We start from the raw sequence: 26,986 nt of genomic DNA, 5'->3' as shown, positions 1-26,986 counted from the left end.
TGCACAGTCATGAAGTTGTAAATCAAGTTACACGATTCCTCAGAGTATGACAAGGTTTATGCAGCCTTCCTTTACGTAGTAAATCAAATCCAAATGCAGGGGCACAACTGAATCGCTTTCCAACAAGTAACCAAAAAACAGGTACTCAAGGGTTTTGTTTTCTTGCTGCCAAAATGGCAGAGAAGTGGACAAAATGTACACTGCACCATGAAGTCCTCGTCTTACTCAGATCATATATACAGAAGAGTCAATAAAAAGCTTTTTTTCCCTCTCTTTACATATTGGCCTTTATTCTTTAGCGTTGAGAAACTCTTTCTTGAAGCTTCCATTTAATATTCCTACGGAGGGTATTCTGTGTTATTTCACAGGAGCAAGTGTCCCTTGATTTCGGGATGCAATCCAAGCTGTAAAGGTGTCCCTGTAAGACAGAAAACCATTAATGGCCTACACAGTTTACATCCAAGAATTCTATCATTATTAGCCCAGAGAGCTTTCTCACGAATAAAACTGAGCTGAGGTGACCCATCCAAGCCCTATCACAGTGGACAAAGTTGTCCATTTTTGGATCTGTGCACAGGTAGTACAACAATCAGCTATCAGTGGGGGTGCCAGGCATGAGATCCACACTGAACCAAAAAAATAAATAAATATTAATTGTTAATGGAGACTCATGTAAAAAATGGTAATACATTTATTCATGTAAAATATAACTAGTACCAATGCATGATTATCTACAAAATAAAGACAAAGTGCAGAAACCCACTGAAAACAGCATATATGACATAACCCTCTCCCCCCAATGAGAATATGGTCAACCAATAATGTACTCACAGATGGGACATCTAAATTTAGATCACACATGTGCAACAAATGTTAAATAGTAATCTCTGGTACTAAAGCTATCGTGATGGCAAGAGCGGCAATAATAAAATGCTCCAATATGACAAATGTGACATAATTATGTTAGCAAAACGCACATCAGGTGCAGCGCCATTCTCTCTTCGTGTATCAATGTGTTTGAGGGATTTACCATCATGGCATCTGGGATTCTATATATTTACAGGTCCCATCTGAGAGTACATTAGTGGTTGACCTACTCACATTGTCATTCAGGGAAAGGGTTATGTGTGTCATATACGCTGATTTTCAGTATGTTGGTCTGTACTTTTTCTGTGTATTTATTTTGCATTTAATCATGCATTGATACCATTTGTATTTTACATTAATAATTTATTACCATTTTTCTACATGATAAATCCCCATGAACTTTTTTCAGTTTAGTGCATATTTATGGCATTTATGGGACATTGATATTAAGGAGTTTTTGTTTGTAAGACATCCACATTGATCTGATTCCAATGACCTATCCTATGAAGTCACAATTTCCTAATATACACAGGTTTCTGCAACTTTAGTAGTCTTAGGCTCTATTCACATGTGCCATATCGATCCTATAACAGACACAAATGACACCCAATGTTCCCTACTTCCTCCTAACGAGGTTATATTTTGATGGGACAAGTAGCCCTGAATGCTGCATTCTTCACATCAAATATGACATTGGAAACACTGGCTTTTCCACAAATCTGTGACAGTTTTATACATATACAAAGATTTGTACACAGGACAGTCTCCACTTACCGACAATGTTTCACCACACACTCGTTGCTGCAATACTCATTATCCCAATCTTTACTCTCTACAGGAGGATTCTCACATCCTGAACGTATACATCTTGGCTGGGGAGATGGACTGCGAGGGGGAGAACCACTCACTAGTTCAACATCCATTTGCAAAGGGGGAGACTCCTAGAAAAAGCAACCATGGTTCACTCACCATCATCCACAAAAATTAAACATTTACAAAACCGATATAAAAAGGACATTGGAGCAAAAGGAGGGATTTTCGGGCTTCACTCTCTGCTCTAGGGTAAACTACCCTAACTGTTGCCCAGTCCCTCTCCCACTTATCTGGAGCAGAATGAAGCCCTGACAGGAGGAGAAATGCCACTAAAGCGCTTTTCATTTCTTTATGGAAGAATAAAATACTTATTTTAATGCAAACGGAGCTGCAATATAGAATAAGAAAGGCCATCTCAAAGTCTAGTTATGTTACATGTACAATATTGCTGCCAATGGACGTCTACAGCCTGGGGTAAACTATAATGTACTTTGCTCAAAACATGTGCAGGGTAAATCTAAACTTCAAATATTAAAGTTTTTATAGTGTATTAAATTAAAGGGATTCCCCCCTACTTTAACCACTTCCGGACCACCCATTGGGCTTATATATCCAGATAGTGGCTTCCTTGGTCTGCAAGGACATACCGGTACATCCAAGCAGTTTTCAGCAGCTGCACAAAATGGTGCGGTTGCTGAAATGGGGAGGGGATGTCAGCTGTAACTACAGCCAGAGCTCCGAATAGAGAAGGCAGGGAGGGCTTATTACTGTCCCGGCCTTTCTGATGGCTGTGTATACATTGCTCAATGAGTGCTGTATACACATATGTGTGCCACCATGATGCGGCTCCCCTCTGACCAGACATGATCCTTAGAGCTGTATTCTATTATGGGCAACAGGCTGTATTCCTCCTGTAAGTGGGACTAACTTTCCAGCCCCCCCGCCCCACCCAAAAAACAAAATCACACACAATGGTGTATGAAGGGGATCAGATTATGGAAAATCCATACATAAAACACACACAAGTGACATGTCATTTTGGATGCACAGTGAACACCAGCAAAACCTAAGCCCACAAATGCTGTTTTGCTACAATTCCAACCCATTCTGAATTTATTTCCAGCTTCTCAGTACATTGTATGGATAAAATGGTAACATTACAAAGTATAGTTTGTCCCACAAAAATTAATCCCTCATATGGTTCTATGAACGGGAAAATAAAAGTTATGGCTTTTGGAAGGTGAGGAGTAAAAAGTGAAAATTGAAGAATGGCTGTGGCAGGAAAGGGCTGAATAGCATCATTTAAAGAGGCCCTTTCATGTCCTCACGCACATGCCGTTTTATATACCGCTAGAAAGCTGACAATGCGCTGAATTCAGCACACTGTCGGCTTTGCTGTTATTTGCCCCGGTGCCATTACTGATAGCTCTTCGCTGTCAGAAGGGGGGTCCCTCACCGCCCAGCCATGACAATGAGAAACTTTCCCCCAGTACTATTCTATGGACGAGTACTCCCAGGAGGGGGGAGTTCCCCACCGCTTAGTGTCATGGCTGGCCAGTAAGGAACACCCCCTCTGACAGTATAGCACTACTGACAGGAACGCCCTTCTGACAGTGAAAAGCTATCGGTAAGGGCACCGATATCTCCAGCAAAAAAATATTTTTGTGTATGGGGATTTTTTGCACATTAAAAAGTTAACTTTTATTGGTTCCTATTAAAAGTAGTGACACAAAACAATGTTTGTTTTGTGTCACTACTTTTAATAGGAACCAATAAAAGTTAACTTTTTAATGTGCAAAAAATCCCCATACACAAAAATATTTTTTTGCTTTTGAAATTTATGCACATAACCTTCAACAATATTTATTAGTTTGTCCACCGATATCTCCAGCCCTGAAACACATAACACGAAAGTTGACAGTGTGCTGAATTCAGCGCACTGTTGGCTTTCTACCAGTATATAAAACCGCATGTGCCCGAGGACATGAATGGCCTTCTTTAATAATATCTACAATTCATTGAAAAACTGGGGGGGAAAAATAAATAAATTCTCACCATTCAGAATTTTAAGAAAAAAAAAAAAGCCATTTTCTTATGGAATTCATTTTTAAGGAGTTATTGCAGTAACAAGTTAAAGGGGTTGTGCAGGAAAAAAATGTTTGCTTTCTTTTTCAGGAAAGGAAATGCATGTTGGTCATCGAAAAAATGTCTGCTTTCTTCTTTCTAAGTCCTGTAAATACATTCTACAGGTCAGTGCGATATCAAATTTATAGTTTTCCATGTTTTAATACTTTTAAAAAATTACAAAAACCTTTTTTGCATTGCCATATTGTGATATATTATATATTGGCTAATATCTCAACACTTCAGTGTCTGAACTTCCCGTAATAGACAGTATAAGTTCAGACTTGGCAGTCCATTTGCCACAATTTAAGACGGCCTAGTTTAGCCTAGAAGTGTGTGCGGTTTAGCCATTAGACAGAATTAGAAAATCTCCATCATTGTTTTATGACAATGAATGCTACTGCACATCAGTCCTATTCACTTGAATTGGACGGAGTTATAAATGTATGTGACATGTGCATGGTGAGTTTCTTAGTTAATGCAGATTTTGCCATGGTTTGAGCCAAAGCTTAGAGTTGCTTCAAAATGAATAGGAAATCTAAAAGAAACCCTTTTCTCTACCAGTGTGAGCACCATACAGAACAGATACGACCTGTAGTCCATGTTTATTCAGGAGGTGCATGCTCCGTTTGCTACTTCTCCCTTCTGCTTAATCCACTCCTAGCAGTATAGTTATCTCTGTTGCTAAGAGTACCTGCTGTCCAGCGACATATTGTCCCATTACAATTACAGGGACTCTTGGCATCACAGATAACTAGGATGCTTGGAGTCCAATTCCCAGCACGAAGTTCAAGCCGGTAAATGTAGGTGAAACACGGTCGTGTGCTGCCCCCCTTAGGTAGCTATTCAGTTTCTCCTAGCTTCCTCATCAACATGGTTGTACAGATTGGCCAAGCAGACAAGTTCAAAGCATTAAAAAGGGACCATAAACATAAAAGAGCTGTCAACTGAATGTACATTCCATGAAATATACTCTTTTGAAATGTTGCAGCTGAACAATCCAGTAATTGAAACTTACTTCTTGAACTACTTCTGTTAACACTTCCACATGCTCAGGTGAGACTGTGACCTCTGGTGAAGTTGGTACATTGATAATTGGGATGGATTTTGCTTGGACTTGAACAGTCTGTGGTTGGGGTTGTAGAGGAGGGGGTATTATCTTGATCTGCAGTGGAGGAGGCTGATGCACACTGAGCCGGACTTTCTGCATAGGCTGCAAAGGTGGTGGGGACTGAAGGATGGTGATGGATGGCTGCTGTGCAGGGGCCATCTGCTGCAGACGTGGGGGCTGCTGCATCTGCTGTAATGGTGGAGGCTGTAAACGTGGGGGTAACTGCCTTGCTGCTTGAAGTACAGAACGTGTAATTCGAGCCTGTGGGCTGGGCTGTAATTGATGAAGAGGAAGGCCCCTGGAAGTTACTACAGTGGCTGGGATTACTGTCACCATACCTTGAGACATTGCAATTGATGTTGGAATTTGTCCCGCTTGCAGCATTTGTTTTGAAATTATTATTTTAGCAATGGGCTGAGTAGGGGCTGCTGACTGGGGTGGTGGAGTAGGGGCAGGGGGTGGAGTTGGTGCTTGGGTACTAGTTGGTGTAGGTGGTGAAGAAACACACTGCGGAATGCTAGAAGCTGTCACAACAGAGGGGGAAGGAACTGGAGACTCCGAAAGTACAGCTGGCGTAGAAGGAGGGTCCACATCCAATGCCTCTACAACCACCTGTTAATTAAAGTAGGAGAGTTAAGAATTCATAAAATACAGTAGTAACCAAATCACAAAAGACAAACAGAGAAGCTTGTAGTGACCTCTACCATCATCTATGCCTGCATATGTATTGGCTTTACTACAGATTTCGTAGTCCTCCATGGCTGCATACTCCTCAAAAATGTGAAGGAGTATTTTTCCTCTTCCAAAACAAATGTAATGTGACCTCTGGTTAAAGGTACATGGTGTAGTATACAAAGACTTGCACCCCCAAAAAATCCCAAGCACAATAGAATATGATTTAAGTTATGTTAATGTCTCCTTCTTAACCCTTTCTGATGTTCATATTAGCATTTATTATTCTTTGAAAAAAGATATTCCATCATCCTGTATTGAGATAAACATGACTTCCACTGGATTGTTTTGTTTAATAATTAGTGATACATCAATATATATGGTTAGTCCATATATCGATGTTCCGTTAATTGCCTGTGTTTGGGTATTTTGCTAACTGCCTGCTTCTTAACCCTTGCTGCGATCGTCCATTGTATTCAACTATTGGGCTGTTGTATTGGGCTGTCTAAATACTGTGACTTATGTCCGCTACTTTGTTCCTGTAAATATGTCTCTTTTTATTAAGCGGTACCATTTATGGAGGATGTTCCGACTTAGCAATTGATGTAAAGTATAGGATTCGGGCATCTTTTGTTGCCAGATTGGCTTTGATAAGCGAGCGTAATTGGCCGCGATACAAGATACATGGTTTAAGGGTAGCTATGTACCAGACTGGCATCAACACGCATGCGCGATCGGCCGAAATATCGAAGCGGAGTTATCCAGGATTTTGGTCTCAAAGCGCATGCGCTATTGTTATAGGCGCTGGCCGTTTTCTAGGACTCCTGTTGGCTGTTGACGATGGAGGGAGGCGGCACCTATGCCTTAAAAGGCTTTGTCTCTCTGCTATTACTCGTGGCTGCTCATATGCTGGGAGAAAGGGAAGGGAGTGGGGAGAAAAAAAAAATGGCTCTCATCTTTAGCTTTAACCCCTTAGCGACCTTTGACGTACTATTACGTCATGGACGCGAGGTACTTCGCGCAACATGAAGTAATATTACGTCATGGTGATTCCGCCCGCTCACTAGCTGAGCGGGCGGAATCGGAACTGAGTGATAGCTGTTACTGACAGCTATCACCCTTTTCCATAACCTCCGGTCGGTACTTTTACCGATCGGAGGTTTTAACCCTTTGATTGCGATGGTCAAACATGACCACCGCAAACAAAGGGTGCCGCGATCTCTCCCCCCCCCCCGCCGGCACCCCCCGGACCGAGATCGAGGGGTGCCGGTATCTGTAGTACGTAGTCTGGGGTCCGGTTAGTGACCCCAGACAGCCCTGAGCACTCACTTACTTACCTGGTGCTCCCGGCGTCTTCTGGAAGTGAGCTGTCCCGTCCGCACAGCTCACTTCCTGTGTCTAGAGTGAGACACGTGCAGGCTGTCACTGCAGCCTGTGTCTCAGTCTAGAGTAGAGAATCAGTGATGCAATCTTCACTGATCCATGTGTCCCATAGACACAAGAACAAGTAAAAAAAAAAAAGTGTAAAAAAAAAAAAGTATTTGAAGACAATTAATAAAGTTATAAAGTCCCAAAAATCCCTTTTTTCTATAAAAAAAATGAATTATGTAAAAAAAAAAAAAAAAAATTAATAAAAACAATACATATTTGGTATTGTCGCATCCGTAACAACCTGTACAACAAAACTGAAACAATATTTAATGTACACAGTGAACGGCGGTAAAAAATAACGGAAAAAACCCGCCGGAAGTAGTGATTTTTCGCCATCTCACCTTACAAAATGTGCTATAAAAAGTGATCAAAAAGTCATATGCACCCCAAAATAGTACCAATAAAATGCACAGGTTGTCCCGCAAAAAATAAGCCCTCAACCAACACTGTCAAGCGAAAAATAAAAATGTTACGCCTCTCAGAAGATGGCGATGCAAAAATCACTGATTTATGTCCCCAAATGTGTTTTTGTTCTGCAGACTTAGTATCGCATAAAAAAATAACATAAATGAGGTATCGCCGTAACCGTACCAACCCGCAGAATAAAGGTCACATGTTACTTATACTGTACGCTGCATGGCGAAAAATGTAAAAGGTAAAACTCAATACCAGAATTGATTTTTTCTCTTTTAAATCCAGCAAAAAAAGAGTTAATAAAATGTAATCAGTAAGTTTTAGGCACCCCAAGATGGTGTCATTACAAAATACATCGCATCCCGCAAACAAGCAGCCCTTATATGGCCACGTCAGCAGAAAAATAAAGAAAATATAGCCTCTACCAATGTGAAGACAAAATCACGCAAAATCGCCAAATCATTAGAACACAACTGGCCGCGGCAGGAGGGGAATATATAAGCTGTGCGAGCGAATATCAGGGGACACCCCATATTTACAGCTTATGAGGGAAAATATACCAGAAGTGACCCCCAAAGTGACCCCAGTGTGACTCCCCCAATCATAGGAGCTACTGGGGGTACAGTAGGGAATTTAGTGTCTGCAATGTCCTCCGCACCGCTTATATATTCCCTCTTTGCCATCCGCTGTGCAGTCACGTCCGGGATACTAATACTACTACACCCCCTGATAAATTCTTTTAGGGGTGCAGTTTTCAAACTGGGGTCACTCCTTTGGGGAATCCACTTTTCTGGTACCTTACAGGCTCTACAAACATGACATGGCGTCTAGATACCAAACATCTGAATCTGTACTCCAAAAGCCGCATCGCGCTCCTTCCCTTCTGCCCCCTGCTGTGTGCCCAAACTGCAGTTTATGCCACATGTATGACACTGGTGTAACCGGGGTAATGTCATATGTGAGTATAAACTGATATTAGGGCACATATATGACACTGGTGTACCCCGGATAACGTACGTAATGTCATATGTGGGTATAAACTGATATTAGGGCCCAGCCAGACACAGAAGGGAAGAAGGTTATTTGGTTTTTGGAGCACAGACTTAGACGGTTTGGTTTTTGGATGCCATGGCACTTTTGCAGAGACTCTAAAATTTGCCCTACAAAATGGGGTCACTTCTTGGGGAATTTCAGTTTACTGGCACCTCCAGGGCTCTGCAAAAACAACATGGCGCCCAGGAAGTCCCTCTAAATCTGTACCCCAAAAGCTAAAAAGCGCAGTGCTCCTTCCCTTCTGAGCCCTGCTGTGCACCCAAGCAGCAGTTTATACCCACATATATAATTTTTTTGCCCCTCGGGAAGGCCCACTTAATAGTTTTAGGAGTGCAGGTCTCTGACAACACAAAGTGGGTGCAATGCATTGGATACCAAAATGGCATATTTCTTTAAAAATTTCAATTTTTGGGAAGCATTTTTAGTCTCAAAATCATAATACCACTTGATACATTCCTTGACGGGTGTAGTTTCTAAAATGGGGTCACTTTTGAGGGGTTTCTATTGTATTGATACTTTAGGGGCTCAGCAAATGCGACATGGCACCTCAAAACTATTCCAGCAATATATGCCATCCAAAATCCAAATAGCGCTCTTTCCATTCTGAGCCCCAACATGTACCCATACAGCAGATTATGATCCCATATGGGGTATTGCCGTGTTCAGGGGAAATTGTGGGGGGCTCTTAATTCTCTAAGTACTTGCAAAAATTAAAAATATGGCGCTAAATGGACGATTTATTGGAAAAAAAGTAATTTTTAATTTTCACATCTCAATGGTAAAAAAATCTGTGAAACACCTGTAGGGTCCAAGTGCTCACTAAACCCCTTGATAAATTCCTTGAGGGGTCTAGTTTTCAAAATGGGGTCGTTTTTTTTTTTTTTTTTTTGGGGGGGGGGGGGGGGGGGGTTTCCACTGTTCTAGCACTTCAGGGGCTCTCCAAATGCAACATGGTGCCTGAAACAGATTTCAGCTAAATTTGCCCTCCAAAATCCCAATAGCGATCCTTCAGCTCTGGACTTTACAGTGTGCCCATACATCACTTTACATCCACATGTGGGGCATTTCTGTAGTTGGGGCAAAGTGCTTGACAATTTGTGGGGTGCATTTTCTTTTTTTAACCCCTTGTGGAAATGCATAATTTGGTGTTAAAGCTACATTTTATAGCAAAAAATGTCACTTTTCCTTTTGTTGGGCCAATTCTGTTACACTCCTGTAGGGTCAAAGGGCTCACTAAACCCCTTGGTAAATTCCTTGAGGGGTATAGTTTCCAAAATGGGGTGACATTTTGGGGGTTTCCACTGTTTTGGCACATTGGGGGCTCTGCAAAAGGGACATGTGCCTGAAAAGTATTCTAGTAAAATCTGGCCTACAAAATCCAATTAGCGCTCCATCCGCTCTGAGAGCGACCGTGTGCCCGTACATTAGGGTACCAGCACATACGGGGTATTGTCGTGTTCAGGAGAAATTGTGTAACAAAATGTGGGGTGCAGTTTCTCCTTTAACCCTTTGTGAAGATGAAAAATTTGGGGCTACAGTGACATTATAAAAAAAGTAATTTTTCATTTTCACATCTCAATGGTAAAAAAATCTGTGAAACACCTGTAGGGTCCAAGTGCTCACTATACCCCTTGATAAATTCCTTGAGGGGTCTAGTTTCCAAAATGGGGTGACATTTTGGGGTTTTCCACTGTTTTGGCACCTTGGGGGCTTTGCAATCGGGGCATGGCGCCTGAAAAATATTCTAGCAAAATCTGGCCTACAAAATCCAATTAGTGCTCCATCCGTTCTGAGAGAGACCGTGTGCCCGTACATTAGGGTACCAGCACATATGGGGTATTGTCGTGTTCGGGAGAAATTGTGTAACAAAATCTGGGGTGCAGTTTCTCCTTTAAACCTTAGTAAATGTGTAAATTCTAGGGCTAAATGAATATATTAGTGACAGAAATTGAAAAATGTAAATTTGACCTCCATTTTGTTTTAATTGTTGTGAAATGCTGAAAGGGTTAAGAAACTTTCTAACTGCTGTTTTAGATTCTTTCAGGAGTGCAGTTTTTAGAATGGGGTGACTTTTGGGGGGTTTTATTAGAGAGGCCTTTCAAGTTCCCTTCAGAACTGAACTGGTCCCTTGAAAAATGTGTTTTGGAAATTTTCTTGAAAATTTGGAAAATTACTGCTTGACTTGTAAGCCTTATAATATCTGAAAAAAATGAAAGGGTGCTTAAAATTTGATTGCTACATAAATCAGAGACATGGTTAATTATATTTATGAAAAAATTCGGGTAGTATGACTTTCTATTTCAAAGGCTTGCAATTTCAAAGTTTGAAAACTGCATTTTTTTCAAAATTTTCACCAAATTTCCTATTTTTTCATAATTAAAGACAAAACATATCAACGAAAATTTACTACTGACATGAAGTACAATGTGTTACGAAAAAACAATCTCAGAATCACTTGTGTAAGTTAAAGCGTCTCAAAGTTATCGCCATTTAAAGTGACACATGTCAGATTTGAAAAAAAGAGGCCTGGTCCTTAAGTCACTTTTGGGCTGTGTCTCTAAGGGGTTAAAATGAGCTGGTAGTGAGTCCGGTAGCTGCATAATGCTCATAACAGAGCGAAAAATACTTACGACTGCTACTTAATGGAAATACCTCTGATGAATTGCTAGATGATAATTGTAAAGAAACGCATCAGGTAGATTAATTGAGTGGGTGGACGTAAGAAAAATTGTCTACTGGTGATCCTCCATATGTCAGCTTTTATCAAATAATCAGCATAGCAGATAGACTGTAGTGAGTGGACGTCAGAAAACGTATCTATTGGCCCTCTCCAACTGTTAGCTCTGTTTTATTGATCAGCTCAGGGTATCACCATTTGTGATTTAGATGGTGTTTTACCTTTGCATCTTTAGAAATCCCAAATAGGGCTACTCCTTATAGGGCCCATAGATTTATTTAATACTTTTTGAGCTTTTTTTGCATCTACTAGGTGGGGTTGTACCTAGCCAGGACTATAGCAGTGATAATTGGCACTGTGCTGACTCACACTGATCGGTGCAAATAGTCTATTTGTGTGTGTGTCTTGCCTAATGTTGGGAGCTATACCCCCTTTTAACTTTTGATAAAAGTTTTTATTTTTAACCCCTACTGGTGACTCACCACCACAATTTATACTTTCCAAAATTTCTTTGGGGCTACTCAATATTTATCATAATACTGAATTGTTGTCTCCTTCTTAACCCCTACTATTACACAGAGGAGACCCAGGACTAGACTCCAGATTAGTAAAGTACTCCCAAATGGCTTAACCCCTCAAATGCAGTGATAAATTGAAATCACGCTTTCAGGCGTTTTATGGGCAAGATCGCCCACCACCCCTCAGCTGTTGCTCTGCCTCCTGGGTACCTATGCCTACTGCACATTGGGGAGCCTATGTACAATTGTACTGCAGTACATTGCAATGGGGATCAGTAGATACCTGGTTCAAGTTCCACTGTGGAACAGGAGGGGAGGAAACAAAACAAAACAACAAAAATGCATTTCTTCATCTACTTGTCCCTACAAGCTATACAGTTAAAACTGATTTATAACAAACATTACATATAGTACCTGTGACATTTGGTTTTCCTTGTACAAAGCCAAAGCTTTCAAATATTCCTTTTTTGCAGCTTCCGTTTTTCTTTTGTAGACCTGAGAAGAAATAGGCACTGAGGAAATCTCTTCTGACCAAAGTTTAAAGTGGAACTCCAGTTATATACAGCTTTACGTAAATGAATAGCACATTTGAATATGGGAAGAAAAAAAAAAAAACAACTTTGCAATTTATCTTAAGGAGATCTGTTTTCTCTCCACTTATAAAGCTGTTCTCAATCTGACTGCTTGTTTACGTAGGATTAGTTTCTGTATTTAGCCTTATACAAAAAGCTCTATGGAGAAGGGGGTGGTTATAGCAGTCCACTGTAAGAGTCTAGTTAATAGATTTATTGCCTCCTTTTGTGCACGGGTCACCATCCACACAATTATTACATGAAACTATACTATACTATATATACACTATACAATACTGTGTAAGCTGCCATTTTCTTGTGGCCAGCGGGCATGCACAGTCGGCTTTGCCCTAGGCCCGAGGCCTAGACGTTTGAAGCTAACCCCTGGAAGAAGACGCGTCAAGACCCCGCTCCTGAAGAAGTTGGAGGAGGCGCTGGAGAGTTCTCTGGCAGCATTGGGGACGCCCCCAGTGCTGCAAGAGAACTCATTTGCATACCGGCGGAAAATAATAATAATAGACACAATGATTTAATTTATCCACAACGTTACCTGCTTCTGCTCTTCTCCAAGACTGTCCCACATAGAGGCCACAATTTTGGATACCTCCCCAAAAGTGGCATTAGGGTTTTGTCCCTTGATGGCTGCTTGGGTGTCACGGAAGAAAAGGGCATATGCAGAAAGTGGTTTCTGAGGTTCATTTGGATTTTTCTTCTTCCTTTTTTTTGAAGGTTTCTGCTTTTTTGCTTGCTCAACAACAATGTTCTTAGGGGCAGTTATCTATAATTGAAACATCAAACATAGAAGAATTAAGTTATGTTTTGCAGCCAACCAGAATTGAGAAGTTTTGGGATTAACTTCAAAGTTGCCATTGATAGGGAAATCAATACGTTCATATATATTCCCTATATGTGTATACATTCTGTCAATAACTTAAGCTTGTAACATGCATCTCCCCAGGTCAGTTTGACCCATATTCCATATTAATCAGAATATTTGCAGACATAATGCCGCACCCCATAATAAACAGAGTAATAAAGTGGCTGGAATAAAGTGATAAGATGGTTATTAAAATAGCTTAAGATGAGACTAATGGAAAAACCCATGTCAAAATAGACTTTGTTATGCCACGCGGTAAGGTGACTAAAACATACACTACGTAATGCACACTGAGTTATATTCATGATTAGGGGTGGGATATTCTTGTAATACTCATGTATAGAAATTGCTGAATCCTAACGGTTAATGATTACTCCATGACACACCCATATACGCCTACCGAGTTAATGATTACTCTGTAATACACCCTGTATGTACGCCCACATCTTTGGGTATAAGAAGAGATGATTGTTCAATAAACTTTATGCTTTAGCTCAGATTCATCTGGTTTCTGTGTCATTGCATCACTGACGCTCCGGAGTGTGACGTAATTTGGAATCCATCCAATATACCTATTGGTCTGACTTGAGGACCACCCTGACACCATTAAGTGATTTTATCCCCTCTCTGAAATTCAGCATATTTTTCCCCTTGCTTTTGTATGGAGAGCTGTTCCTTCTTCTCACTGAGTAACTGTATATGGGGTACGGGCTTTGTGTACAAGGTTTTGTAAACCTTGTACACAACACATGGCCCCATAGACCATAATGGGGTCCGTGTGCTTGCCACGAGATCTCCACAGGGAACATACGGACTTCACAATCTACTTTCCTGTCTGCGTGACTCGTGCGGAGATCTTGTGGCACGTACACGGACCCCATTATAGTGTATGAGATCCATGTGCTTTCACTGCACACCGCTTGTAAATGCGTTCGGTAGTCCGTTCGGGGGGGGGGGGGGGGGTGTTTCCATGTGGACTCCCCCAAACGGATTACAGTCGCAGTTGTGAACGAAGGGTAAGCATTCATTTCAAGAGAGAGAAATCATAGACAAACGGGGACCCAGGCTGTGCTATAACAGAATTGGGAGGAATCTGAGGTTTCTCTCAAACCTTTATCAGATTTTTGTTCCCCTGCTGTATAATCATTTTAAATGAAACAAAGGGTTACTGAGTAACATAAGCAGCTGTCCAGGAGCTCGCAAAGTTTCATGTTGAATATTTTTGATGTGTTCTGCCCACAAAACATAGATGAGGCAGCTGGAAATACAGCTCTGCTCCCAGCCACATGAACAAACGCACAGCTGGTCCCAGCTGTATACATGGTATATAGCTTCCAGTGGACAAACAGCTGATTCATAGGTTCCATATGTCTGACTCCAACTGACCTGATATGGATAACCTACCCTGTGGATAGATCACCAGTATTCAGTTTTGCCAGGCCCTTTCCTGGACAACACCAATACTTCAACAGAATGTTAACGGATTCTGAACTAAACAAACAATAGGTTTATTGCATTACACAAATGTTTAGTTGCAAACTCACCCTTCTAAAGTCTTCCATGTCCTCATCATGCAAAGAACTTGTTGGAGAGGGGGTAGGAGAAAGATGATCCTCAGGAGACTGAACTGGAGGTAAAATAGTACCACCGCCAAGGCTCAATCCTAGCTGGGAGCTCAGTTCAGATTGGTCAATAGTAGTAAGCTGACTATGAGCCAGAAGACCAGATGAGATGTCAGTCATTGAAACGTCTATGGTGACTGGGGGGTTGGCACTATAAGCAGTGACAATAGGGTGGTCCAGATCCTATTGTGATTAGAGTACAATCACCAATTAGTGCATTAGTATACAGACAACACTGAAATTCTCTTTCACAATATTTTAACATGAATTTGGTGGAAGGAGTTGGGTGAAAAAAAAAAACAAAAAAAAAAAACAAGACACTCCCTACCATGGTTAATCCAGACCCAAGAAGTCCTCCAGTTTGCTCCATAACCTCATGAGTCATCTCCACTGGCATATCCAGAGTCTGTACTCCATATTGTGCTGCAAAGCTTGCATCTTGGACTCCTGTAGGATCCCCAAGATCATCAAAGTGTCCAACCACATCAGAAACTGCCAGAGAAGGGTCAGAATCTAGAGAAATAGGTGGAATCTCAAACTCCTCATCTCCTAAGTTTGGCGTATGAAATGTCTGGATAAAAGAATTCAGAACATTCATATTAGTACATGCACCCATGCAGACATTATAGCAAACAGCATAAGATAGATACCAGTAAACAAATGATAAACTGCTTAGAAAGTTAGATTTTATTTTTTTATTTTCCTCAGCTGATAAAAAGTAGAGATGAGCGAGTACTATACGAAGTGATAGTTTCAAATAGCACGCTCCCATAGAAATGAATGGGAGCGACCGGCGCGCAGGGGGTTAAGCGGCAGGACGCCGGCCCCGGCTGCGTCCATTCATTCCTATGGGAGCGTGCTATTCGAAAATACCACTTCGTATAGTACTCACTCATCTCTAATAGAGACTCTTTAGACTGACTATTCCGAGTGATTTCTACACTCACCTCAGTCCCAGTCAGGAAGGGGTGCCCAGACCCTGTGATGGTCAGGTAACTATCATTTCCTCCTGGAAACTGCAAAACAGAAATTCAGAGTTATTTACATGAACATCTGGTAGGTGATGTAAACTTAAAAGTATAGTGCTTTATATAGTTCATCTAAATAGGGAGAGAAATCTAGCTTTAAAAAGGCATTTTAGCTGTAGATATCCTACATTTTACAGATTAACTAGAAGAAAATAAAGTAGAAATAGAAAATGGATTGTGCCATCCCAGACATACTGGTCACTTTGGAAAATTATGATGTAATGATTTTCTATTGATATACTACAAGTCAAAAACCTCCCTTGAAATAGATTTGAAACCCTTAAAGGCACAGGGGAAAAAAAAACTGTGGTTAAAACTGCGACGGAAACTCATTGCGTTTTTCCCGCAGTGCTTTTCACAGAGTGTCCACAAAGTTTCTTCTGCAGAATTTCTGCATCAATTATACCAATATGGAAACGCTAGCGTTTTCCGTAGGTATAATTGATATGCTGCGATTTCCAAAAATGCATCTGTTTAGGAAATCGCAGCATTTTTGCTGCAGGTATTTTTCTTCAATGTGCGAATGGGATTAGCTAGTATCTCACCCACTTTACAGGGACTGTAAACCGTGGCACGCCGTGCCAGAATGCTTAAATGTATTTGAGGTATTGGGTTCATGATTACCAGGGTATATATGTAACTTTCAAATACTTGTTAGGAATACACATCACATGATGCAAGAAGTCACTCAATTTGTAAGAAAAAAAATAAAAAGGAGGACTTGGGCCTTTAGGACCCTCACCAATACCAGGAAAGAAGAGGCAAGGACTGGTTTAGCACTGAAAGTGATTCTTTCACCGTTAAAATTAAATCTGATCTGAAGCAAGTTAGAGAGGAGATGAGTAGATTGCTATACCTCGTTCATTAGCAAACAGTTCTTAAAGAGTTATTTACATCTGTAAGGTGGTGGCATAACACTAGGATATTATTGAGGGTCTCATTAGTGCCCTTGCCACTCACTGTGCAGAGAACAGATGTGCATTCCCATTCACTTACACTGCATTTCATGGTGATGGGTTCTGTTTAAGGCAAGCAGTAGAGGCAGAGTAGAGCGATATAGTTTTGAGGGAAAAGATTCAGTGTGTATATATATATATAGATATATATTGCCATCTCTATGCTTAAAGGTAGGCATATGTCACATGGGAGCCCTCTGTATTTAAACACTGTCAATCACTGATTGGACCAGCCCCATGGCAAGTGGACTGGCTAAGGCTCAATGTTCACATCTGTATTGGAATCTCCATTAAACTGTCAAAAATTGCTGTTTGAAAATGTGCTTTAAGTCCAACTTTTTCATCTGGCATTTTCAATTTAATAGAATGGACACCGAAAGGATTTCAACGTCATTGGGGTCTGTCAGGTACTTCTGAAGTCCACTATTTTAGCATCCTTTGTGTCCACTGGACCAGAATAACGATTGCACCAATGGAGAAGTGAACATGGCTTTGGCATAGAGATTAAGAACAAAGATATTATGAGTAAATACTGTAATTTCTCCCATTAAAACTATACACCCACCTGCTCAGCTCCTGCTCTATAACATGCTGCCTGCACATCAGACTATGTTCCCTGCACAGTGGAGTAGACAGGGCACAGACAATAGGATACAAATCTTTGGGGATGTAGTGTGAAACTAAACGCTGATTTCCTGCTATCAGGATCAGTGAGGGCCCCAGAGCTCAGACTCTCATGATATGCTAGCACCTTATTACTTGTGAACACCCCTTTAAGTGTTTATAGTAGATTGGTTGAAAGCAGTCTAGGAGTATTATAAAGAGAACAGCATTATTACACCCATGTCCTCAGGTCTCACCTTGCTTTGCCCATACTTGCCAAACATATGGTGGGTGGGCACCAGAGCTGAATAGTCCAGAGGAGGGGATGGATCCTCCTCCACTGACACAAAGTGCTGGCCACAGAAAGCAGCACTCCCATCTGCACAATCACAATCCAAGCTCGGAAATAAATGGAGGTCCATTAGCTCCCTAGTAATGCCACAGTCTGCAGAAACATACAGGGTTAATCCAACTTCTAATACTGGCCGACAGTCACACACACACGTCATTCCCTAACTACCAAGAGATCCACAACAAACGACTAGCTCTCCCCTCAGTACACTAGAACATGGCTGCCCTCATATACAAGCCCCACAGTACGGGGATTTCGTGGAGCGGGGCTGAGAGTTTTTACACGTATGAAATCTCCTCAGAGAGGCTGAAGCGCCAACGCATCAGCACACAAGCACAAGACGTCCCGCGCTCCCGACTCGTACAGCCGCTTACCATTTCACCAATGAGAGGTCCCCGAGCACGTCACGTGACCGAAGCACTATGCCTGAGCGTCTAGTCTGGGCTCCTTGTCAGCGGAATCTCCACACACTCCGACGCATATGTGAATAGAGCCTGACTTGTACTGAGCACTTCGCTTTGTTCATTTCAATGACAATGAAGGAGATCGCTCAAGTACAGCAGTCTGATCTCCAGCACGCCCAATTCTGATCAGCGGGGGTCTGAGCAGTCACATCTGCAAGTTACCAGTCATTGTAATGATAAGGGAGAACTTGTTTTCATGGGAAAATCCCTTCAACGCTAGCTGTACCCAATGCCTTTCTTTTGGGCTCAATTCACACCAACCAAAAGAACAAAGCACACTACACAGCTCTATCCAACAAGAGGCAACAGAAATAAGAATCTACAGTTGTGAAAAGTTTTGGACATGGCTATTTGATTTTCATAAAATTTGATGCTTCAGTGTTTTTTTATATCTTTGAGGCCGGGTTCACACCAGCGCCCCGGTCTCCGATTTGCAGGTTTCCGTTTCCTGCCTGAGAAACTGGACAGAAGGCGGAAACCGGCAGGCAGTTTTCAAACCCATTAGTCTGAATGAGATTGCAAAGTGTCCGCCCGTGAGCGTCTTCTGCTCTCCACGGCAAAACCGGGTTTTTTTTTTTGTTTTTTTTTTTTTTTTTTTTTTTTTTGGGGGGGGGGGGGGGGGTTACGCTAGGTTCACACTAGCGCCCGGAGTCCGTTCTGAGCTTTCTGTATTCTGCATGTGGAAGACGGAAACCTGTCAGACCGGGTCTGGCCGTGAGTGCCGGTGAGTGTTTTATGCTCTCCGCTGCGAAACTTTTTTTTTTTTTTAAACTGGACACAGAGTACTGCATGTGCGACTGTGTCCGATTTAAAAAAAAAAAAAAAACACCTTTGGCAGCGGAGAGCATAAACTGCTCACGGCCGCACATCTTTCAAACCCATTCAAATGTATGAGATTGAAAGAGTCCTGCAGCTTTCCGTCTCCTGCTCAGTTTTGTGCAGGAAATGGAAACCTGTATGAACGGAGACCAGCCGCAGATGTAAATGAGCCAAAGTCGGACATGCAGGACTTTGTGTCCGATAAAAAAAAAAAAGTTTTGCCGCGGAGAGCAGAAGACACTCACCGGCAGACAATGGATGCCGGGTTTCAGTCTTCTGCCAACAGAAAACGGAAACCTGCAAAACGGAGATCGCCCTGTCAGATTTTTTCTATTTCTATACTGAACTACAGTTCTAAGAGTTTACATATTTTTAATAAATTCTCCCTGGCATGCTGGACATCAGTTTGGGCCAAATCCTGACTGAAAGCACCCCACTCTTATCTACTCAGTGCTTGGCATTGGTCACAATTTGTGTCTTGTTCATGGGTTTCTTCTTCAGACGGTTTTGGGCATCTGGAAGAATGATTGTCCAGAAAATAAAAGGTGACCACTACCATTAGCCCAGTGTCATGCCAAGAGTAAAGCATTCCCAGATCCTTCATAAGTAGGCTTGCTACTCACCTATGTGAGAGGGCTCACTCACAATTTTACCCAAGAACACAGTGATCAATAAAAACATCTAAATGTCATTCAAGGGCAAGTTCTCACAACAATCCAGCAGCAGTTTGAGAAGCAATATTATTTCCAGCATAGAGCACCAAGTCACAAGGCAAAAGAAAGAACTAAGTGACCCACTGAATAATATACTGAAATTATCCAAGGCTAGAAAACAATCCAGATCTTAATCCCATTGAGAACCTATGGTCTATAAAAAAATATATATATATATATATATATATATATATATATATATATATATATATATATATATATTTTCGTAGAAGTCTGAAGACCAGCAGGTCCAAATCCATTATGAGCAGATGCGAACCCAAACTTAAAGGGATGCTATCACTCAGACATGATTTTTTTCTAAGTAACACGTCAGAATAGCCTTAAGAAAGGTTCTTGTCGGTATGCTAATGAGCTCTCTCGCAGCACTGAGGGCGTCCTCAATGTTGCAAGAGAACTCTCTCCAGCGCCGCCTCCTCTTCAGCCTCTTCCGGCGGTGGCTTGTAACTTCTAAGGCCTCGGGCAGAGCAGACAGCGCATGCCCACAGGCCACGAGAAAATGGCTGCTTCATATCCCATGTCTGAATAGCGTTTCGAAAGGCTATTCTCCTCCTACCTTTGTTATTCTGATCCGCACCACCTTTCCTGAGAAATCTCTTATTTCTTCCTTATGCAAACGAGTCTTCAGAAAGCACAGGGGACGCTGGAGTCTTTGGTTAGCACAGGGGACGCCCTCTGTGCTTTCTGAAGACTCCTTTGCATAAGGAAGAAATAAGAAATTTCTCAGGAACGGCGGCACGGATCAGAATAACAAAGGTAGGAGAAGAATAGCCTTTCTAAAGGCTATTCTGACATCTTTGTAGAAAAGGGTATTCTAATGATAAAATCCCTTTAAAAAGGTGTCCATGAATTCTAGTCAAGCTGGGGACAGCTGGGGCGGCTGCACAAAGGTCATACTCCCTTATCCCCAGCATTCTATCCCTTTCCCTCCTGTGGCAGGACTCACATTAGTGCTGAGACCAATCACTGCCTCACCAGTTGCTTTGAAGGACCAGTGAGGTCAATGATTTCTACAAGCAACCACTGAGGCCACAGATTGAGCTCAGTGATCACATGAGTCTCTCTGCTTCCAGCTGAGCACAGGATGGAAAAAGGGACCTGGATTGTACTATAGTTAGTGGATAGGCAAGTATGACTTTTTAGTTTTAAACCCACCCCAACTCCTTTACGGGTTCACCCACAGTCCAGTACTGTAACACCAATAGGAATGCAGTAGGGCTATGTGATTAATTGAAAGATAACCCTAAATCGACCAGGATAATTAACCTGATTTTGTTCACATCAGTTACTTTGGTTCAGTTTTGACAATATTTGCGAGGTTCTACCTGCAGTTTGATTCAGACCGAACATGTCTGAATTAGAACCGCTATTCTACTCTGAGGCTCAGCTACAACTCCATGTTTTCTTATGGTCTTTTGACCGACTTCAGAGACTGTAAGGACGTTGATTGGTCATCAGTGGATCACATGGCGTTATGATGAACAGAAGCAAGTGTCCAATGCTACATGACCCTTGTCACTGAGGCACTGTCACAGGCTTTGGTGGTCCCTTATGACTGGCAGAAGCACAGGAGAGGAGTGTAACACTGTTTTTTAGGTTTGATCACCTCGGCTTAGTCTACAAAGACCCTAGAGTAAAACAGTTTTGGTTTGGATGTGATGGGTCCAAATTAAGGTGCCGGACAAACCTTGCGACTATGCCCAACACGTACTCTGTGCCCTAATTATACGACATAGAAAAGTGTGCCGTTCCACACCATGACGTACCATTATAGAAGCTGGGCAGGTGACATTGGGATCAGGTGTTTGCTATAAGAAACAACCGAGCTCCGATCAGGGCTGTCAACCCTTTGGATGCTGTAATCAATCATGTTTAAGTAATGAGTTTTTTCCCCATATTCCCTCATTTATGACACTTGTACCCAGGATAACATACTTCATATGTGGATAGAAACTGCTGTTTGGGCACACAAGGGAAGGAGAGCCATTTGGGGGGGGGGGGGGGTTATGCCATGACCCTTTTGCAGAGGAATTTATCTGGGATGTAGTAAACATTTTTAAACCTCAAGTAGTTATTTCTTTAATTCCATGGTGCTGTACAACTGAGGGTTTACATATAGTACACAAAATATACAAAACAAATACTAAAGCCAGATTCACATCTGAATTCCATTCGTGAAGTCCGCTTGTAGACCCCAGAATACCGAATGCATTGAAAAGTGGTGTGCAATGAAACCACATGGACCACAAAGACTAATGGGGTCCATGTGTTTTCCACACGGTGTCTGCACGAATTATGCAGAGAAAAAAAAAGTACTGCTTGAAGTACTTTTCTCTCCACATGATCTGTGCGGACACTGCGCAAAAAACACATGGACCCCATTATAGTCTGTAGGGTCCGTGTAGTTTCATTGCTCATCGCTTTTTAATGCATTCAGTATTCCGTTTGGGGGGGTCCCCAAGCGGACTCCCCGACTGAATACCGAATGCAGATGTGAACTGGGCTTCCCTAGTTTTGCATTAATTTTCCAGAAAGTAATGTGCAGCTGATGGGTGGATGGCAGTTTTTTCATAAATATGTTATTTAAAGGGATTTTATCCTTACAATCGCATTTTTTTTTTTTTTTTTTTTTTTTTTTTTTTAAGACTAAACACGTAGGTATAGCCTTAAGAAAGGCTATTCTCCTACCTTTAGAAGGCTTCTCTGTGCCACCGTTCCGTAAATATCCCGTTTTCTTCAGTATCCAAATGAGTTTTCTCGCAGCACAGGGGACACCCCCAGCAACGACCTCTCTTCTGGCACGCCTCTCCGCGATGTCTTTTTCCAATGGTTTCTTCTGGATTTAAATGGCAGGCTTGCTCAGTCTGCTCTGCTATTGGGCAGAGCCGACTGCGAATGTGTGTGGCCATTTTCTTGAGGTCGTTTGCACAGTACGCTCATGTAAGCGGCCACAAGAAAATGACCACAGACATGCGCAACATTTAAATCCAGAAGAAGACAACACGGAGAAGCGTGCCAGAAGAGAGGTTGTTGCTGGAGAGTTTTACTCACGGCACAGGGGATGCCCCAAGTACTGTTTGAGTTCTGGGGACCGCCCCCAGTGCTGCTAGAAAACTCATTAGCATACCCCCAAGAAAACCAGGATATTTACCAAACGGCGGCACGGAGAAGACTTCTAAAGGTTGGAGAATAGCAGCCTTTCTTAAGGCTATTCCTACGTGTTAGTCTTAAATAATGCAATTGTAATGATAGAATCCCTTTAAGGGTGCATTCACACTGAGTAAACGCTAGCTTATTCTGAACGTAAAACACGTTCAGAATAAGCGGCGTCTAAAGCAGCTCCATTCATTTCTATGGGAGCGGGGATACGAGCGCTCCCCATAGAAATGAATGGGCTGCTTCTTTCACTCCGTGCAGTCCCATTGAAGTGAATGGGGAGTGCCGGCGTGTACGCTCCGGCATGAGCAGAGCTTGCCGTATACGCCAGCACTCCCCATTCACTTCAATGGGACTGCACGGAGTGAAAGAAGCAGCCCATTCATTTCTATGGGGAGCGCTCGTATCCCCGCTCCCATAGAAATGAATGGAGCTGCTTTAGACGCCGCTTATTCTGAACGTGTTTTACGTTCAGAATAAGCTAGCGTTTACTCAGTGTGAATGCACCCTCAGTATGCAATGTTGTGTGTGTCTGCTGACATGCCAGGGACAACATATTATGTACTGTAATGGCTTATCTCTGGAAAAATTGCAGTTTTCATTTTTCAGCTACACACAATTCTCGAAACTAAATGATTGTAACACTCAAGGGTTAAAAATGCTCACTACCCTTTAGATAAACCCCTTGCAGGGTGTAGGTTACAAAATGTCACGTTTGCATTACACTATACTGACAATTCAGGGACTAACAATGTGGCATGATGTCAGAAAACCAAACTGTGCTCCCATAATCAAACAGAGCTCCTTCCCTTCTGTGCCCGTCTGTTCCCAAACTGCAGTTTATACCTACATATGACATGAAGCAAGTTATTCATATATGTGAAGAAGCACCAAGTAGCTTTTGAAGCGCAGATTTATATTGTTTGGTTTTTTGGACACCATGTCATGTTTGCAGAGACCCTAAAGCAGCCCCTACAAAATAAAGTCACTTACGCTAGGTTCACACCTGCGTTCGGCACTCAGTTCTGTGGTTTCTGTCTTCTGCTTGCAAGAAGACGGAAACCACAGACTGGGTCCAGCCGTGAGCGGCGGTGAGCATTTTATGCTCACCGCCGCAAAAGTTTTTTTTTCATCCGGACACTGTTTCACGGCGGAGAGCATAAAAGGCTCAACGCCGCACAGCTTTCTCACCCATTCAAATGAATGGGTGAGAAAGAGTCCTGCAGGTTTCCGTATCCTGCCTCTGTTTTGTGCAGGAAACGGAAACCTGCAGAATGGAGACTGGGCGCAGATGTGAACGACCCCTTAGAGAATTTCAATTTAATGGCATCCCCGGGATTCTGCAAAAGCATCATGACTTCCAGAAATTAGTCCCTCAAAGAAGCTCAAAAGTGCACCGCTCCTTCCCTACTGAGACCTGCTATCTGCCGAAACTCAGCTTACACAAACATATACAAATTTTTTTTGTACCTGGGATAACCCCCTTAAAAGTTTTAGGAGTGCATGTCTATGTTGGGAATGTGGGCACAACTCACTATGTACCAACATAGCATAAGTCTTTAAAGAGGACCTTTCATCACTTGGGGCACATGTGGTTTTTATATACCGCTAGAAAGCCAACAGTCCGCTGAATACCGTAGCGCTTCACTGTCAGAAGGGCGTATCTGACAGTCACTCAGGAACACCCTTCTTCACAGTGGCACGTTTCAGCGTTGTATTGTTAGAGCGGTGAGGAATGCCCCCCCTCTCTCTCCTCACAGTACTCGTCCATAGACGAGTACTGGGGAGGCGTTCATCACCGCTCACAGTACAGCGCTATAGGCACTACTGTGATGAAGGGTGTTCCTGAGTGACTGTCAGAAACAACCTTCTGACAGTGAAGCGCTATGGTACCAGCACCAATAGCTCTTCACCGGGGGCACAGAATGTGAAAGCCGACTGTCAGCTTTCTAGCGGTAAATAAAACCGCATGTGTCCCAGGTGGTGAAAGGTCCTCTTTAAAAATTTCAATGTATACATTAATATTTGGGAAACACTGACTCAAAATGAAAATACCCCTTGAAAAATTCCTTGAGGATTGTAGTTTCTAAAAATGGGGTATTATTTTGGGGGAGACTTGTTTTCTCTCAGGGTCTCTGCAAATGGCTGCCAAATTAGGCCTCAAACGTGATTGGCACCCTTTCACATTTCCAGGCACTGTACCCTTACTAGGCCTTATTCACAGGCCAAAATATAGGCAGCCATGGTCAGACAGAAGCTTTAAAAGGGATTCAATCATTAAAATGGATTTTTCTCTCCCTAACACGTAGGAATAGCCTTAAAGTCTTCTCCATGCCACGGTTCCGTAGATATCTTGGTTTTGTTCGGTAAACAAATGAGTTTTCTCACAGCACTGGGGGTGGGCCCAGCGCTCAAACAGAACTGGGGCCGTCCCTAGTGCTTCGAGAAAACTCTCCAGTGCTGGCCTCAGTCTTCTTCTAGCACACCTCCCCAAGATGTCTTCGACCATCGGCTTCTTCTGCATTTAAAATTCATGCATGCGCAGTCTGTGGCCATTTTCTTGTGGCCACCTACACAGTACGTTCGTGTAGGCGGGCAAAAGAAAATGGCTGCAGGCATGCGCAGTCGGCTCTGCCTAATGGCAGAGTCCATTGCAAATGCGTGCCATTTAAAGCCAGAAGAAGATGTTGCGGAGAGCGTGTGCCAGAAGAAGAGGCCGTTGCTGGAGTTTTCTCGAAGCACATGGGACACCCCAAGAGCTGCGAGAAAACCGATTAGTATACTGAAGAAAACAGATATCTACAGAACGGTAGCGCAGAGAAGACATCTAAAGGTAGGAGAAGAATAGCCTTTCTTAAGGCTATTCCTACGTGTTCGGGAGAAAAAAAAATTCCATTTTAATGATTGAATCCTTTTAACTTTCCTCCAATTCACAAATATGCTAATAAGGGAAATCTTCTGAAAGTAAAGATGCTACAGACTATGCATCTAATTACACAAACTTATACAGTGTAACAAAAATCATTTTAACTTTGAAGACGGTCAGTAACTTCTTATTTTCCCCCAGATGATGTCACAAATCCACACATTCCTTTTACAATAAATATAGTTTTCACACTAGGCACATTGGAGACTGAAGAACACGATCAAATCCTGCTACACAGATTGATAAACCTACTGGGCAGATCTCATCCACTGCATACAGAGGAGGTTCTGAAAAGCTCATTTACAGGTAGAGTCCTGGAAACTGTTGTGGATCTTCTGTATGCCTGGTGTATGCCATCAGCCCACCATGCACAGTAGTAAGCCCCTGGGTGCCATGTACAGGTGATGGAAGGATCAGAGGACCACTGCATAGTGTACAGGAGGCTGAGCAGCTGACAGAGCTATGGCGAATTATTTGAATGAAAACATGGAATAGATACAAAGAACAAGAGATCTAAGAGGACTAAGGCAAAAAAAATATGCAGCCAGAGAATCCCTATAGGGAATCCTACTCATCTAAAGCAGACCTAACCAGGCAGAGTCAGGACCAGGTGACCATATACCTACAGATTTAGGTAGAGGTGCAAGCTCAAGGACTGTCAGTAAATTGGTTCACACTGCTTATCAACACAATGGAGGAGCCTCCACATGACTGCAGAGCCATGTCCACCTTACTAGCTACAAGCCTCCACGACTAGTGAAGTAACCACCCACCCCAGTGTAGGAGGGGGTCACACCAAACTCGGGGCATCCAAGCACAATCTACCATCTCCCTGGAAACAGCAGCATAACCGAACAGCATGTAGTACGGGCTATAAGCGAGAGCCATGGCCATCACACGAGGCCTCCCGTGCACTGGAGCCGCCACACAGCTCATATCACCAACAACCAAGAGCTCTCTACCGCTTCACACAAACCTCCGCCGCCCTATCATCTAACTAGGTATCTCACCTCCATCTTCAGGGCCGAGGGATCCCCTTCTTTTTTATAACTACACTTCTCCGCCTCCACCAAGATGGCGGCACATCCGTTTCCGGTGGAGCCCAGGAAGTCATCATAACATTTACAAGGGAGTAGTTTACCTCTGGAAATCGAATGTCAATAGCGTCAGAACGGATGGGCGTGTCTGTAATGGAGCTAG

General features: G+C 42.5%; 1 protein-coding gene across 2 annotated transcripts; it reads right to left on the bottom strand.

The window, feature by feature from the left end:
- TOX4 (TOX high mobility group box family member 4) lies at nt 1-26,892 on the bottom strand. 2 transcript variants are annotated; one of them, XM_075276686.1, is made up of 9 exons: nt 26,797-26,892; nt 15,699-15,767; nt 15,080-15,322; nt 14,674-14,934; nt 12,803-13,030; nt 12,095-12,175; nt 4,823-5,527; nt 1,642-1,808; nt 1-418 (listed from the first exon to the last, which is right to left on the bottom strand). In XM_075276686.1, exons 1-9 carry the CDS (start codon nt 26,800-26,802, stop codon nt 358-360), a joined length of 1,821 nt encoding a protein of 606 aa, XP_075132787.1. In that variant the 5' UTR covers nt 26,803-26,892; the 3' UTR covers nt 1-357. The 2 variants fall into 2 exon arrangements, with proteins under 2 accessions (XP_075132787.1, XP_075132788.1); XM_075276687.1 differs by lacking the exon at nt 26,797-26,892 and adding an exon at nt 17,596-17,790.
- Nucleotides 26,893-26,986: the final 94 nt, after the last annotated feature.

The sequence above is a fragment of the Leptodactylus fuscus genome, chromosome 1 (assembly GCF_031893055.1).
Source record: "Leptodactylus fuscus isolate aLepFus1 chromosome 1, aLepFus1.hap2, whole genome shotgun sequence".
In the NCBI taxonomy this organism is placed as follows: domain Eukaryota; kingdom Metazoa; phylum Chordata; class Amphibia; order Anura; family Leptodactylidae; genus Leptodactylus; species Leptodactylus fuscus.
This window is presented reverse-complemented; position numbering and strand designations above follow the sequence as displayed.

Coding starts and splice junctions, on each gene's coding strand:
- TOX4 (XM_075276687.1), bottom strand. CDS start 17,760: ATGGACCTCCATTTATTTCCGAGCTTGGATTGTGATTGTGCAGATGGG. Junction 12,176..12,802: donor TTGGAGAAGAGCAGAAGCAG/GTAACGTTGTGG, acceptor ATTTCTTCTCAG/GTCTACAAAAGAAAAACGGA. Junction 5,528..12,094: donor AGGAAAACCAAATGTCACAG/GTACTATATGTA, acceptor TTTAATTAACAG/GTGGTTGTAGAGGCATTGGA.